The sequence below is a fragment of the Carassius gibelio genome, chromosome A13 (genome assembly GCF_023724105.1).
Source record: "Carassius gibelio isolate Cgi1373 ecotype wild population from Czech Republic chromosome A13, carGib1.2-hapl.c, whole genome shotgun sequence".
NCBI lineage: Eukaryota > Metazoa > Chordata > Actinopteri > Cypriniformes > Cyprinidae > Carassius > Carassius gibelio.
Window position 1 is genome coordinate 784,899 of NC_068383.1, and position 15,357 is coordinate 800,255.

At 35.3% G+C, this 15,357-nt stretch overlaps 2 protein-coding genes across 2 annotated transcripts; both read left to right on the forward strand.

Moving 5' to 3' along the window:
* Positions 1-3,674: 3,674 nt before the first annotated feature.
* On the forward strand, positions 3,675-7,095 carry LOC128025806 (peptide chain release factor 1-like, mitochondrial). The gene is made up of 7 exons (XM_052612331.1): positions 3,675-4,258; positions 4,336-4,415; positions 5,079-5,262; positions 5,400-5,563; positions 5,714-5,831; positions 6,002-6,138; positions 6,850-7,095. Exons 1-7 carry the CDS (start codon positions 3,838-3,840, stop codon positions 7,057-7,059), a joined length of 1,314 nt encoding a protein of 437 aa, XP_052468291.1. The 5' UTR covers positions 3,675-3,837; the 3' UTR covers positions 7,060-7,095.
* A 655-nt stretch (positions 7,096-7,750) lies between these two features.
* On the forward strand, positions 7,751-10,991 carry LOC128025812 (F-box only protein 5). The gene is made up of 5 exons (XM_052612340.1): positions 7,751-8,137; positions 8,835-9,444; positions 9,531-9,621; positions 10,123-10,299; positions 10,387-10,991. The coding sequence occupies exons 2-5, from the start codon at positions 8,855-8,857 to the stop codon at positions 10,636-10,638; spliced, it is 1,110 nt and encodes a 369-aa protein (XP_052468300.1). The 5' UTR covers positions 7,751-8,137; positions 8,835-8,854; the 3' UTR covers positions 10,639-10,991.
* Positions 10,992-15,357: the final 4,366 nt, after the last annotated feature.

Genomic DNA, 15,357 nt, shown 5'->3' on the forward strand with positions numbered 1-15,357 from the left:
ACGAGCAGTTGAACAAACATCTGTTGTACAAGCAGAATTAAAATTATTTTATAATAGTTTGTAGGTTATTTAACTTTCAATTGATGTTCTAAGTAACCTTCCAAATTAATGAGTTGTTTTTATTAAAGTTTTATGTTTAACACAAAATAATACATGTATTGTTGTTTGCTTTATGTTAATTAAGTGCTCTTGCTGAGGCATGGGAAAAATAAAGGAGCTGGAAAAAACACCTGCTACTGACATCAGCATCATATACTCCATTCAATTCAAATCAATTCAATTCAATTCAAGTTTATTTGTATAGTGCTTTTTACAATACAAATCGTTACAAAGCAACTTTACAGAAAATTATGTTTCTACAATATTTAGTAGTAGCTTATGTTGGTGACTGTCAGTTTGTGCATGTTTAACAGGATTTTTAGAAAAATGAATAAAAGACGTAGTCAGCCAGACGATGAACATTATTAATATTATTAATTAATAATAATTATATGATGCAGTCACACTTGTAGCAATATTTGTTAGTTCTGTTTGTTGATTCAGGGTTAGCATCCTCTGGGGTCCTCTGAGGGTCTCTTCTCAGGTGTTCTGGATCCAGACTGGAGCTTGTGTAAATCGTATCCCGTGGCAAAACATAGAAACAAAATAGAGACATCATTAGCATGCTGCTGATCCAACAAAGTAAAATTAGTTTAACCCAATCTAATGAACGAGTGCACATTTGATCAGATGCAACTACACTCACAATTTAAGAGATACATACACAAGATCGAATGCTTGGTGAAAGAGATGCGTTACTCACCTGCTAGTGACATCATGCTCCTCCTCACCTGCTAGAGACATCAGCATCATCTACTCACTTGCTAGTGACATCATGCTCCTCCTCACCTTCTAGTGGTATCAGCATCATCTATTCACCTGCTAGTGACATCAGCATCATCTACACACATGCTAGTGGCATCAGCATCATCTACTCACTTGCTAGTGACATCATGCTCCTCCTTACCACCATGCTTCTCTTCACCTGCTAGTAACTTGTCTGCTTTGTGATAAGCACATTTTACTATCTTCTAGTAACTTTAAGCTTTTGTTACCTTCTCAGCCAGGGTTTTAACCAACATTATACATATAATCTTTCACATACTTCTCAGTGTGCTTTTTTTTTTGTTGCTGAATTTAATGCTTAGATTTTAGGGGGGAAATTTAAGTCAGAAATGTTTTATGAAAATCTAACTCTTTACTTTTACTTATAATCTGCAGTATTGTTTCAGATTCCGAACACATCAGAAATCGCCAACCCCTCCTGACTTATCTTTCCAGTTTGGGGTAGGTATGTTGCCATCAGCTGACCGTGAAATGCCAATTGTGTGTTTCTTTCTCCGTTTTGCATGGTCCTCAATAAACTCAACATGGGATGCCTCTCAGATTTCTTTCACATCAGGGCACTTAACCTCTACCAGGCCACAGAGAGGTTCTTCATTTGGGTCCACCACTTTGCCATCTGCACCAAGGTGTGGAGCATCAGGGTGGATGATGAGACCAGATGGAAGAACATTAACGTCAAAGGTCTCCTCATAGCGGTGAAGAAACTCTGGCTCAAGTTTTAATCCTCTACACATCGCTCTCCAGAGACCCCGGCAGATGTTTACACACACTGTTTAATGCAAGATATAAATGCATTTAACCTGCAATTACAAATGCATAATGTTTTGAGGTTTTATTCCCAAAATGTTGAATACTGATATTTGCAATGATAAAAGAAAGTGCTTTAAGAGGTGAAATTAAAAAAACTCAATATCTAGACAATCATGAATTGTAACATCACTTCCTTTAATGTTTTTACTATACAGTTGATATGGAATTTGTTTAAATGTTAAATTTGTAAAAAAAAAAAAAAAAAAAAAAAGTATTACATGTTTATATGAAATGCTTATACAAAATAAATATGTAGTTAACTTTAAAGTATATCTACATTTCTTGCTTTCATACATGGTCATACGAAAAAATTGTCGTACTTGAGTGGTAGATTTCTGCCATTTACTGGAAACCATTTAAAATTACAATTTTAGACAAAAGCACTATATGAACATTCTGAGTGATTTTATTACACTAATATACAATCAGACATCCCAATTTCTGTTTTGGTAAAGTCATTAAGTGTCATGTCATTTAGATGAATTAGAATTTAATTTAGGGTCCTGAAATACCCTGAACACTCCACAGAGGTTAAGATGACCATTGCTACATAAAATAAAAATGGAAACTCATCCTATTTTGTTTTAATTTTCCCTTACTAAATAATACAGTTGCTGATGCTATGGACTGAGGGATTACTAAGAGGCTATTAACAAAAATTTGTCTCTAAAGCTGTTTTCTCTTTATTAAAACTTGATCTAGTAGCCTACATGATAGAATCAAATGCTTTGCAAATCCACTTGAAAGACCTGATCTCAAATGATTCGCCAAACGCGTTTCGGAGTCGAGATCTGAATCAAATGTCTTGCGAACTCGCTCCAAAGCCCCAATCAAATCATTCGCGAAACGCGATTCGGAGTCCCGATCTGAATCAAATGTCTTGCAAACTCGCTCTGAACCCACGATCAAATGATTCGCAAAACGCGGTTCGGAGTCCCGATCTGAATCAAATATTTTGCGAACTCGCTCCGAAGCCCAGATCAAATGATTCGTATAACGTGCTTCGGAGTCCCGATCTGAATCAAATGTTTTGCGAACTCGCTCCGATGCCTCAGATTGTGGTTAATCTTCCAGATCAGTTTGGTCATATAAAGATTTCTCTTTTGAACTCCCACCTCTTCTGTGGGTTTTATTGTTCTGGGTCTGAATTTGGGCTCCTGGGGTCTCGAAAAGAAACATTTTCAATCTCCAAGGTACATTCAAATTACATTACATGAATATGTTACAGTTATACTAAATTAACAGATTTGTAAACCGAAAAAATCAACGAAATCAACAAGTGAGACAAATGTGAGCTTTCAATTAATAATTTTCCAAACCTAACTAAATAACTGGAGGCAAAGTTTTTTTTTAACTGCACGTAGATCACAAACCTCTGAAATCGGTTGATAGGTGAACGTTATCGTATTTTTATTCAGTAAAAACCGCAGCTCCCCCGTTTACTTTCATTTGTTTTAAGACAAGTCTTGCCCTCACTAACATGGCGGACGCGTTGACGTATCGCGGCAACGGCTCAAAGCGGCCAATGAAGCGTCTAGGTATTTATATGTCTATGGGTACTGCAACCAAAATTCGGACTTAATAGGGAGTGGGAAGGTTCTCCGTAGACAGGCTCTGTGTTTACCTTAAAATAACGCTGGAAATATTCAGATAATCATATAATCTTAATTAAGAAAAAAATATATATTTATATTGTTTATATAAAAAGAGTTTAATTACAAAAATATACATATATAAAAAATAATTATTAAGAATAAAATGTTATATTTTATAATGAATTTATTAATTGTTTAATATTTTATTTATACATTTACTCCGGGAGTCCACAAAACACATACACGTATGTGTAAATGTTCCTTATTGACCTTGATGATTTTTCAAAATTATTTGAAAAACATTTTAGGCAATGTAAACGCTTTTTAATCAATAAATGTCAGAGATTATTGGGCTTGTAACGTTATTGACTTTTATTTTGAAAAACAATTTCACCCGGAAAAGGCATCCGCAGAACATGTGAATGTTGTGGTTCGTAGGTGTCAACTGTAGGCTGCAATAAAGTTGCAATGGTTGGAAGCCCGTTTATATGGTAAATGCTTTTATTTACCTTCAAGTGCTCACTTTAAATACAGCACTTGAGTCGCGATGGCCGTCATTGGCTTTAGTAAGAGTCTTTCATATGCAGGCAGGCGGCTGCTGAATGTGACACTGTTCAGGTCAATCACGAGAGGATCAGTATGCAGATGTCCAGCCATTCACAGGACAGTTAACAGCACCAAAGCACACGCTCCACGAGCCTTCCATACATCCCAGTCTGTGATGGTCTCTAAAATACTGTCTGTGGACGAGATCTTCAACAAGAAGTCTTTACATGACTATCTGAAGAAGAAGGAAGTGGAGTATAACACATGCCTGCAGTCCCTCAATACTGAGAGCCAAACATTGAATGAAGAGGATGTGAAGATGAAAAGGACCAGCCTCTCTGTGTTAGGACCTTTAGTCCAAAAAATCAGAGAATTAGAGGAGAAACAGAAGGAGCTGGAGGACACGCTGGACTTGTTAAAAGGTATTTCACTGGAAAGGCTTGCTGGAAGTGAAAAGCTTTGTAGGGTGGCTCTCATTTGCATCTCTATCTCTTTTCAGATAATGAACCAGAATTACTTGAGCTTGCAGAGTTGGAGAAGGAAGCCTGTCTAGCAGCCGTTCAAGATCTCAGACAAAAGGTGAGGTGTGACAGGCTCTCGTTAACATTCCAGTCACATTTATTAAATAAATTACCTGAATTGACTCTCATACAGACCTGGGATGAGATGAATAACACAAATACACTTTACAGACTTTATGGTTTGAATCTCACATATCCATGTCACATTTTAAATTCCAGAATTAAAATTATATATATATATATATATATATATATATATATATATATATATATATATATATATATATATAATTTTTTTTTATTTATGGAAATGAAGCCTGTTTTAGGATCATAATTTTATATATTATAATATTTCATTATTAGTATGTTATTATACATTATCATTGTAAAGTAAATGAGCATGAACTAAAATAATATATAAAACCAATATAATATTAAATATTAATAATATAATTGAAATTAATATTATTGTTGTTGAAATTTGTTGTTGAATATATATATATATATATTATTGTAGCAATAATAATATTAATATTATTGTAATATTATTGATATAATTGATATAATATCAATATATAAATTATGCTTAAAGAGCTATTAAATGCAATACAATAATAGTAACAATTTAGTTAGTCAATCCAAGTTAAAATATAAAAAAAATAGTACTATTATGTAGTAAGTTTTAAAGTAATGCAAACTGAGTCTAAGTGCTGTTTTTCAGATTTTATCTCTTCTGATCCCAGAAGAGGAATCAGACATGAGTGACCTGGTCCTAGAGGTCACCGCTGGGGTCGGAGGTCAAGAGGCCATGCTCTTTACCGCAGAGATTTTTGATATGTATCATAACTTCGCAGCTTTCCACGGCTGGGGCTTCCACATCCTGGAGGTCATGTCCAGTGAGCTAGGTTGACAGATTTGTCCTCTATAAATGCTTAATGATAACAGTAATATTAAGTGCTTGGGTGGATTTAAGTCGGTGCTTGCATCTGTTGTGGTCAAATGCCCTGAATCCTCATTTCCAGTGGTGTATGTGGTTGTTTAGGAGGCATCAGACGTGCAGCCGCCAGTATCAGTGGTCCACTCAGCTATAAAAAGTTAAAGTTTGAAGCTGGAGTCCATCGTGTCCAGAGGGTCCCGAAAACAGAGAGTAAAGGTCGCATACACACCAGCACCATGACGGTGGCCATACTTCCCCAGCCCACTGAGGTACAGAGATCCTCAGCTCTTATTGATATTCAGAAATGGATGATAGATCAGGTGTTGCAATTAAAAACAGATTCAGGATTCCCGCTAGAAAGTCCGTATTCAGGTGTGTGTGGTTCTAGATCTTACTGCATGTTCTCTTAATCCGCACAGATCTCATTTACCGTCAATCCTAAAGATCTGAGGATCGAGACGAAGAGAGCCAGTGGTGCAGGAGGACAGCATGTCAACACCACCGACAGCGCCGTGAGGATCGTCCATCTGCCCACAGGTCGCATTTAGGACTTATTTTATGGAAATGTCACAGTATTAATAATTATTTAATGCCAGATAGATAGATAGATAGATATAAACGATTAATTCAGATCATTTTCTAGTGGTGTCTCATGTCCTGCAGGACTCCCCGGAGTGAGACGTGTCTATGTTTTGTTGTAACTTCAGGGACAGTGGCTGAGTGTCAGCAGGAACGCTCTCAGATCAAGAACAAGGAGACAGCCATGACCTTACTGCGGGCCAAACTCTACAGCGCCCGGCTGGAGGAGGAGACCAGTAAGAGATACCTGGCTCGAAAACTACAGGTCTATTCATTCATTAGTCTTTATTAGTTAAGCATTAAACCTATTTACTTTCTAAAGTAACTTTCCTGTAAATTACTTATCAGTGCAACTTATTCAATAAATTATGTGACCCTGGAACACGAAACCAGTCTAAAGGGTAAATTTCTCGAAATTGAGATTTATAGATTATTTTAAAGCTGAATAAATAAGCTTTTCATTTGGTTTATTAGGATCAGACAATAGTTGGCCGAAATACACCTATTTGGAGAGAAAATCATCTTTAAAGTTGTCCAAATGAATTCTTAGTTATGCATATTACTAATCAAAAATTACGTTTTTATATATTTACAGTAGGAAAGCACAAAATATTTTCATGGAACATGATCTTTACTTAATATCCTAATGATTTTTGGCATAAAAGAAAAATCAATCATTTTGACCCATACAGTGTTTTGGCTATTGCTACAAATATACTCCAGAGACTTAAGACAGGTTTTGTGCCTTTTGTGTCTTTTATTAAAATATATTCTTGCTGTTCCTCTGAAATAACTTCATGATCCAGTAAAATCCTGCCATTCATTTAGTTTCTTTAAATATCCTGTTTAACGTGTGTTGCATTTAGTAAAATGGGTTGCAAATCACATTGACTTTAACTTTATTAATTATGGGATATAATAGTTTTTACTGATATTATTTGGTTTATATAAATTGCATTTACTTCTCTTGTAACAGATTGGCAGCAAAGGCAGATCAGAGAAAATCAGGACTTATAACTTCTCTCAGGACCGGATCACCGATCACAGGATCGGAAAAACCGTTCACGACGTGCATGGATTTTTACAAGGAGAGGAACTGCTGGAGGAGATGATTGTGTTCCTGCAACAGTTTTCTGAACAGGAATCTCTTATGGACATTCTCCAAGACAGTGATCAGAACCAGTAGTTATCTGCCACAATAAAGAAATGTGTTAACATTCGGTTTATGGGTGTCAGATTGAATTATAAGCACAGCCGTCTAGTCTGAGAGGAGCATAGAGATTCTCACTCTTTGTTTTCTCTTGAACTCTAACACAGCAGTGTGAAATGCTTTTGGTGGGGTGTTCGTTTTCTTTTCAGCCAGTTTGACTTTTCCAGCTGTTTGAGATTTGAGAAAAATTATTGCCATTTCAACGCAAAGAGCAGTTCCTAGCTTATAAAATATTATTATTTAAGCTGAGTATAACATACATAAACTTTTTCTTTTTACTGTTTCAGACTTGGGAATAACGTACTCAGGACTCCCAAATATTTCCAGTATTTTAAATCACAGATTTTTAATCATCATTTAATATTATATATACAATATTAATATTGTATGCTCTCTCTCTCTGTAAATTATTGCATTGTTATAAGCAATCAATATAATTAATAATAATAATAATATTTAACATAAAATTATAATAATATAGTATATAATAAATTATGATTATTTAATTATTAAATGAGAGCTGTTCAACAAGTAGTAACAATTTAGTAAGTTATTATCAATATTTAAGATGAGTATAACAATTTAAATATATTAGCCTACTTTTTCAGATATGGAAATCACATACTCATATTTAAATATTTATAGCTTTTTAAAATCCTGGTATGTATATAAGGTTCGTTTCAGCCAACAACAAATCACTTTTAAATTCCATCTTTATTGACTTTTTTCAAAAATGCGCTTTTTTTCGAAGCGTGGATTTCATTGGGTGGCGCTCTTCATGCACGGCTCCGTTGAACGTGCGTCATGACATCATTTGAGTCGTCCGCCCAGCGCTTTCATTGGCTGCGGGTCGTTTAAAGGTTTTTCGCTGCGCCCTGATTGGCTAGAAGGTTTTGTCGCGAAATTTCAAATGAATTTTCAAGTGGCGCTTTTTCCCCGAGACCACTGACTATTGTGTGCGGCTCAGATGTTTGCACTGCCACTGAAATAGCGACCAGGACACGGTTCTAAGAACATATGAGGAATATATAAAAGTGTTTTTCTTTTTTTAAAGGTAAGCGACAACCGCTTTAATGTTATTTTTTGTAAATTCTGAAACTTTTGGAGAGGATTTTATATCCGTAAATGCTGGATGTCCGGCCTTGTTCGCGTTTCCCCTCTAAGGGATAGTCTCAGATTAAGGTTTAATATTGTGTTTTTGTAAATATTTATACTCTAGAAACCATCGCAAGACACCAAATGACCAATTTTCGTCTAGTCACATTGATTTGAAGTTTTATTTTTAAGCTAACATGTGGTGCATCATGTGCCACGTCAGGAATGCACGCATTTAGGCGCGCCAAATTAAAAACGCATATCAATCATTTAAAAAAATAAATGCATTGCCTGTATAACGTTTAAACACATTGTGTATTATGCATAAACAAGTATGTATTCTGACATGTATTATCAGTGTGTCTTAATATCCAAAGTTGTAATAAAACTTGAAGTCTGGCTAATGTTCATTTATTTAAATCTATATCAGTGGATGGATTAACTTGGATTTTGTGTATATGTGTTGATATATTATGTAATTCTTTGTGTTGTATTAGACATGTACAACATAAAGCGAGTCAACAATTGAATGCAACTCCAGTAAATACTCATTTACTGCTTGTACACAGTCTGGCCTATGTGCATTTATAGGAAATGCTCATGTTACTAAAGGTTGTGTAAATTAATAACATGTCTTGTTTGCTCCTTTCCTCCAGTTTGCTGGATCAGTCTCAATATGAAGTGTCCAAGCTACAGTGATGATTCAACAGTTTTATGCCAGATGGCGAAAGCTGAAACAGACCTCGGTGAGGTGAAGGGCCACACGGTTTCACCACGGAAATCACCCTCGAGCAAAGGCCCTCACAATAAAGAAAACAACCAGAAAAAGCGGCATTCTGTAGATGTGACATCAGATGACGAGGTCATTCTCAGCAGTGGCGGTCTGACCGAAGACAGCGGTTATTTTTCCCTCCAAAACAGCCAAGTGGATAACGGGGACGTGGATGCTGCGGACTCACTGTTGAGGAATGAAGAGACACCTGTGTCCTCTCAGTTGTTGAATGTGGAGTGTCGTTCTGCACCATGTCTGCCCGTGTTGAAGTTTCAGGAGGAGGTGTGCAGAGAGCTGACTAAAAGCTTTAAAAGGAGCAAAAGCTTTGACTGGACTGTCGTTGATAAGGTTGCTGAGAAACACGGGCTGCATAATGTGATCGGCGGGAAGATGGGACGCCCGTTTGTGGACATCCTTTGCGGCCTGTTGAGGAAAGACATGAGGCATATCCTTTCCAGGATACTGGGCCTGTTGGGAGATTGTGACTTAGTGAGGTAATTTCCTGTTTAGTTTTATTTCTTGATCTGTATCTTCCACTGATGTGAATCAGAATGACTTGACTGTTTGGGGTCTCTTGCAGCTGTAAAAAAGTAAGTCGGACATGGCAGAAAATCATTTGTGAAGATCAGACGGCCTTGCGGCGCTGCAGAGAAGCAGAAAGATCGTTAAGGGTAAGAGACTTACAGAACGACACGATTGGACCGGTTCATCCATGTGGCTTTCTAATTAAAATTTAAAGCACTAGTACATTTGTTCACCATCATGTCATTCCAAAGCCATGGAACGCTCCTCTGCGGAACCAGTTTTTAACCAGGTTCAGTTCACAAAAAATACAATGGAACGTGAAACGTGTGGTTACAAACTGATGAAATCTCATCTATGTTCCACAGAAGAAAGTCATACAGGTTTGGAATGACGTGAGGGGGAGCGTGTTTTCCCAAATTTTACCTTTGTTGCACTACACCAATAAAGATCTGAAAGCATTTTCAAACTTTGAAGTGTTGCTGGTGCAACTCATTGTGTGCTTCCTAGCCATGTAGAGAATCTTGGTCTTAAATGTACCCAAACACTGGTAGAAAGTGTGTTTGTGTGTAGTTCAAAATAATGGAAACCTTCATAAATGCTTGATTTCATATTTGGGTTCTAAGAGTGTTTCACTTTGTTGCTTTCAGGACTCTGGTCGCCTCATGGGCTCATTATCACGAGACTTCACCTCGAGCAGGGTGGTGTTCTCCAGCATGCAGACCGTCGCCTCTACACCCGTTCACAAGGCCATTAGGAAGCTGCAGTGCCAGACGGGTGGAGCACAAAATTCGTCCAAGTCAAGTCGCTTCCAACAGTTCCATGAGGTAAAAAAAAAACCCCACCAAATCATCTCTTTACTTTAGATGCATGTGGTTGACAGCTGTTTATAATGTTTACATTTCTTCTTCTAGGTTGCCCAGTCGCTCCAACAGCATGAATCTCTGCGCTCGTGTATCGTCTGCAGCTCTGCAGCACGGTTCGACGAAGCCATGCAGCGGGCCGTATGCACGCGCATCAGCTGTGCATTTGACTTCTGTACATTGTGTCAGTCAGCGTTCCACGGCTCTGCCTCGTGCCGCAATTCTGTCCAGACCAGATCCGCTTCACAAAAAACACTCATCGCCGGCTCGGCTCGAAGCAAAAGGAGCGTCCGTCGCCTCTGAGCACCAGGCGGGAAAATGTTACAAGAACTTTTAAAAAGCTACCTTTAGTATCTTAACTGTTTTGAAGGACTTTTAAAAAAATAAGTGTTTTATCGTCTTCCCAAATGTGAAGTGAATTTGGCCATGTTTGTGGTCACTGCACAACGTGAAAATACTACGATCAACCTCAATGCCAAAAAAAAAGAGACTTCAACAAGGAGGTTAAACAGCCTTTTGAGTGTTGTAAATAATGTTTTATAAGATTTTATAAAAAATTGTAAATGTTTTATTGATGAAATGATCAATTCTGATCTGTTTTATCACAGAAATTGTACATATTTAAATGGTTGAATAAAGCCTTTGTATATTTTTAATCTTGGCTTCTATGATCTGGTCAGGTTTGTCCTAATGAGTTTGTTTGCAGGTGGTCAGCTGGTAGGTTGTGCTAGTTAAGGTTTTTTTTTTTTTAGACCCAAAATGGAGACCAGGCATGGTTTTCATGCTTGTTGTTTTTTGGCTAGATGGCACCAGAGAGCTTTTCTATTAGCACCCCATTGCTCCTGTGCCATTGTATCTCTAGTTTCACCATGCAAATTAAAGCATTTTATTCCGTAAAAGATCCATTTTAAGCCAGTCCTGTTCATTTTTTGTTTTTTTCAGAGAGGAGGTTTCCACACAACTACAGACACTGAGGCTTTGTTTAACAATCATTCACTGGCCAGTGTGATTCAGCGGTAGAAAACCGAGCTAAACGCAATTAACTACCTGCTGGAATCTCAGTTAGTGTCTCCCCAGAGAAAAGATCTCATTTATTGCACAACATTTACATAATATGCCCAATTTACTCATTTCCATTATGCCTGGGCTCGTAACCATGTTTATTTTCAGAGAACCAAAACAAGACTTTTCCCTGATGATTCTGGTCATGTGAATTACAATGATTATGGTCTGAAATGCAATAATCAAACTTTCCCGAATTAGGAATAATATATTAGTTTAATATCATCCATTTAACACTTTCAATCCATAACCTCTATATAAAATATGATTTGAATGCTGTGAAATTTGAATATTGTGCCATTAGAGAACATAAACCAAATTGTTGGCAAGTAAAAACCATGTCAATGTTTGATTGAAAGATGATAAGTATGGATTAAACTGTGCTTGAAGCAAAAAACCATTTAACCTAGATTTAAAAGTATAATTGATTTTTGGATATTCTTCTACATGACTGAAATAAACACTTGGATGTTTAATAGACATTTGTTTGCTCATAAAAATCCTAAGCGTGTCTTTGCACAAACTGCAATGGTGAGGGTTATTATAGTTAATTAATACTAAATCCGTGAAACCTGAAATAAACTTTAAATTATTTTAGTAAAATTCGATTTAGATTTTAGTATTTAATATTTAAATAAAAATGTCACATAAATGTTTAAGCTGAAAAAAAACTTATTGTAATAAAAATATTTAATTTTATTTAATTAACTTATTTCAGCTATTGTCAAGAAAACATTTCTCATTTAAATTTAGTTTAACTTGAAGTTTTAAAATAATAAAATGAAAATAAAAATGAATATATATGAATATTATAAGATATAAAAACTAATAAAAATACACAAGTGTTAGCTAAAATTGAAAACGGAAAATATAAAAATATATTAATAATTTCATAATAATATTAAAAAAAGCTACAACAGTATGTCAATACTAAAATAAAACTATGGTACAGTGATGGAGTCAGATAGTACTAATTTGATACACAGTATACCATGGTACCATGTCAAAAATCGTGGTACTTTTTGTTAGTGTGAAAATTAAAAAAATTACAGGACACTGGGTTAAATTTAACAACTTTTTAAAGATGCACAAATGCAAAAGAAAGGCATTCGAGTTTTTGAGCATGCATTTTAAACAGGCTTGTTTTATCAATCCTTTCTGTGCATTCAACCAGTTCATAACCATAAATAAAGGCAAAATATCCTTTCCTCTCTTCTGTGATTAATCTTGAAATCCACTATGGCGCCATTGTTAATATTTTCGTCTCCTTTATGATAAATGACTTGCTTTCCCTCATTTGAATGTCACTGTGGATCAAAGCATCTGCTAAATGAATAAATGCAAATCTAAATTTTGACAAAGAACCGGACAAGACAGGACCTGTTTGTCTATTCATTCTAAAGCTGAAATATAAGTGTGTAGTTGATGATGCTGTGACTGTCCCAGAGACAAGCGGTCATTTCCCATAACTCCCCTCCGGAGAAAAGGCTGAATACGGCTCTTAAAAGAAATAGATCACCCAAAAGTAAAGATCTGCTGAAAATGTACTCACCCCCAGGCCGTCCAAGATGTAGATGAATTAGTTTCTTTATCAGAACATACTTGGAGGAATTTAGCATTCCATCACTTGCTCACCAATGGATCCTCTGCAGTGAATGGGTGCCGTCAGAATGAGAGTCCAATCCGCAAATCCATCATTAAGTTTTAAAACATCAAACCGTTGCTTTCTGCTAAAATATAATCCATAATAATAACGCATCCCCCAGTGAAAATGTACTGTACATACATCCCCTTTTGTCATCTCGCATCAAAATCCACCCACATATTTCAACATCTGAAAAGTTGCGTGTTTGTAAGAAACAAATCCATCGTTAAGATTCTGGCTGAAATTTGAGTCCTCTATGCATAATATTGCTTTATCCAGTGAAAAAGTCGTCTCGACTGAATCAGGAGAGAAAATGCACAGATCAGTGTTTACAAATGAAGAGAGTCAAAACAGCTCTAAACAAATATGTGTATGGCTTTTAATGTGAGAGGAGAAAAGGTGAAAGACTTTTTCATGAGAGAAAGCGTTATTATAGATTACAGATTAATGAATCGTAACTATGGATTTGTTTCTAATTTGCAGTGGTGTGGATTACTTGTGGATTATTGTGGTGTTTTTATCAGCTGTTTGGACTCTCATTCTGACGGCACCCATTCACTGCAGAGCATCCATTGGTGAGCAACATTTCTCCAAATGAAGAAACAAACTCATCTACATCTTGGATAGCCTGAGGGTGAATAAAATTTCATTTTTGGGTGTGCAATTCCTTTAAATGTCACTTCCGGATTCCTCATCACTTTTATTCCTTTATTTCCAAATTAATATTTCACCATTGGGGTTGTAGTTGGTGCATGTAAAAAGACAAAAATATAAGACTGCATGTGCAATTGTAAAAGGACAGATTTGGAGTGAATAAGGATTGGGATCATAAAAGCAGGGTTGTGTCGTTGAGAAATATTCCATCATTAAGGTCTTCCTCACAGTATAATTAATCTCGGAGCTGACCTTTCTTGGACGAGAAAAGCTCTGCGCCCGTATAATATTGTATTTCCATTTTGATTTATTAAACCATGGTCTGTACAAATGAAGCTCCAAATCAGCCGAGGACACAGAGAGCAAAACATGTGTTTACACTGAAACACACATGCACACACACACAAAACATATCACTTATTATGAGTCATTCTGCTTGGGAATACAAATCTAATTTTTCTGTTGGACGCTATCAGCTGTGATTAACCTTTCAGACTAGATGCAAACTGCTCTGAGTGTGCGTGTGGGTGATATTTGAACATTATTTGAGTCACATCTGGGTTTAAATTTGAGTTAAGGGCATGTGGGTTCAGTGAAAATATTTGAACTAGGCTATTGGCACTAAAGAATGCATTATTATGAAATCGGTCTTATAAAACGGAGAGTTCTGACTCACTAAATGCTGATAAATGCATGCTTGTGATTGGATATATTCATGTTTTGTAACCATAAAAATTGTACTGTTAGGCTAATTTACCACAATCAAAAATGAAATAAAATAAATAAAAAAGATTAGAAAATCTATTAGAAATACTAGATGTATGCATCTGATTTGCCTATACATTTTCATTCATTTGGATTTAACCATTTTAAAATAAACATACGTGATGCATATTTGTCCCCTTACGAAAGGAAAATATATTTACCAATATATTTCTTAAAATATATTGTGATATATTGTTATATATTATTTTTCCTTTTTATTTTCTAATTTTTTATATATTTTAATACATTTAATAATATATTGATGATACATATATTATATAAAATATGGCAAAATATACAAATGATTGCCGCTTTCAATATATTGCAATAGATTGGAAAAAATAAATATATATAAGAATATATGCCTAATATATTACATGATATTTTCCAATATACTGCAATACATTTTTGTTTCATAAGGGTCAATCATTCATAAATGAAATTTGTAATATTTACCCAGAAAAACCATGGCATAGTTTATTATTAACATTTGCATCTATTTAATTTTATTTTAATAATATTTTAAAAATGCATTTGTTCAAATTGCTTAGAATCAGCATAAATCTGTTGATTATGAAAACAATTAAATTTGTTTCTGGTAAAAAGTATGAAAATGGTCAAATATCACTTATTATGAAGAATAAGCAATATTCAGTATGCAATAAAAACTATTTAATATTCTTAGAAACTATATGTATGAGACTGAAACAAATTAGATTTATAGATGATAAATATATAAACCTGGTTACTGTGTATCTATAACATTTGAATTATGAATTTCATTTATGCAAAATTGAAAAATATGCTGAATTTAAAATGTTAAAACTGCAAAGGTATGGAAATTTTAAATGCAATTCATACATAAATCTCAGATTTAGGCCTAAATATTCTTGGAG

What these genes read in the sequence shown, in the direction of transcription:
- LOC128025806 (XM_052612331.1), top strand. Translation starts at nt 3,838, where the DNA reads ATGGCCGTCATTGGCTTTAGTAAGAGTCTTTCATATGCAGGCAGGCGG. An exon ending in TTCAAGATCTCAGACAAAAG is followed by an intron (nt 4,416 to 5,078) that starts GTGAGGTGTGAC and finishes GCTGTTTTTCAG; the next exon opens with ATTTTATCTCTTCTGATCCC. An exon ending in GATCGTCCATCTGCCCACAG is followed by an intron (nt 5,832 to 6,001) that starts GTCGCATTTAGG and finishes TTGTAACTTCAG; the next exon opens with GGACAGTGGCTGAGTGTCAG.
- LOC128025812 (XM_052612340.1), top strand. Translation starts at nt 8,855, where the DNA reads ATGAAGTGTCCAAGCTACAGTGATGATTCAACAGTTTTATGCCAGATG. An exon ending in GGAGATTGTGACTTAGTGAG is followed by an intron (nt 9,445 to 9,530) that starts GTAATTTCCTGT and finishes GGTCTCTTGCAG; the next exon opens with CTGTAAAAAAGTAAGTCGGA. An exon ending in GCTTCCAACAGTTCCATGAG is followed by an intron (nt 10,300 to 10,386) that starts GTAAAAAAAAAA and finishes TTCTTCTTCTAG; the next exon opens with GTTGCCCAGTCGCTCCAACA.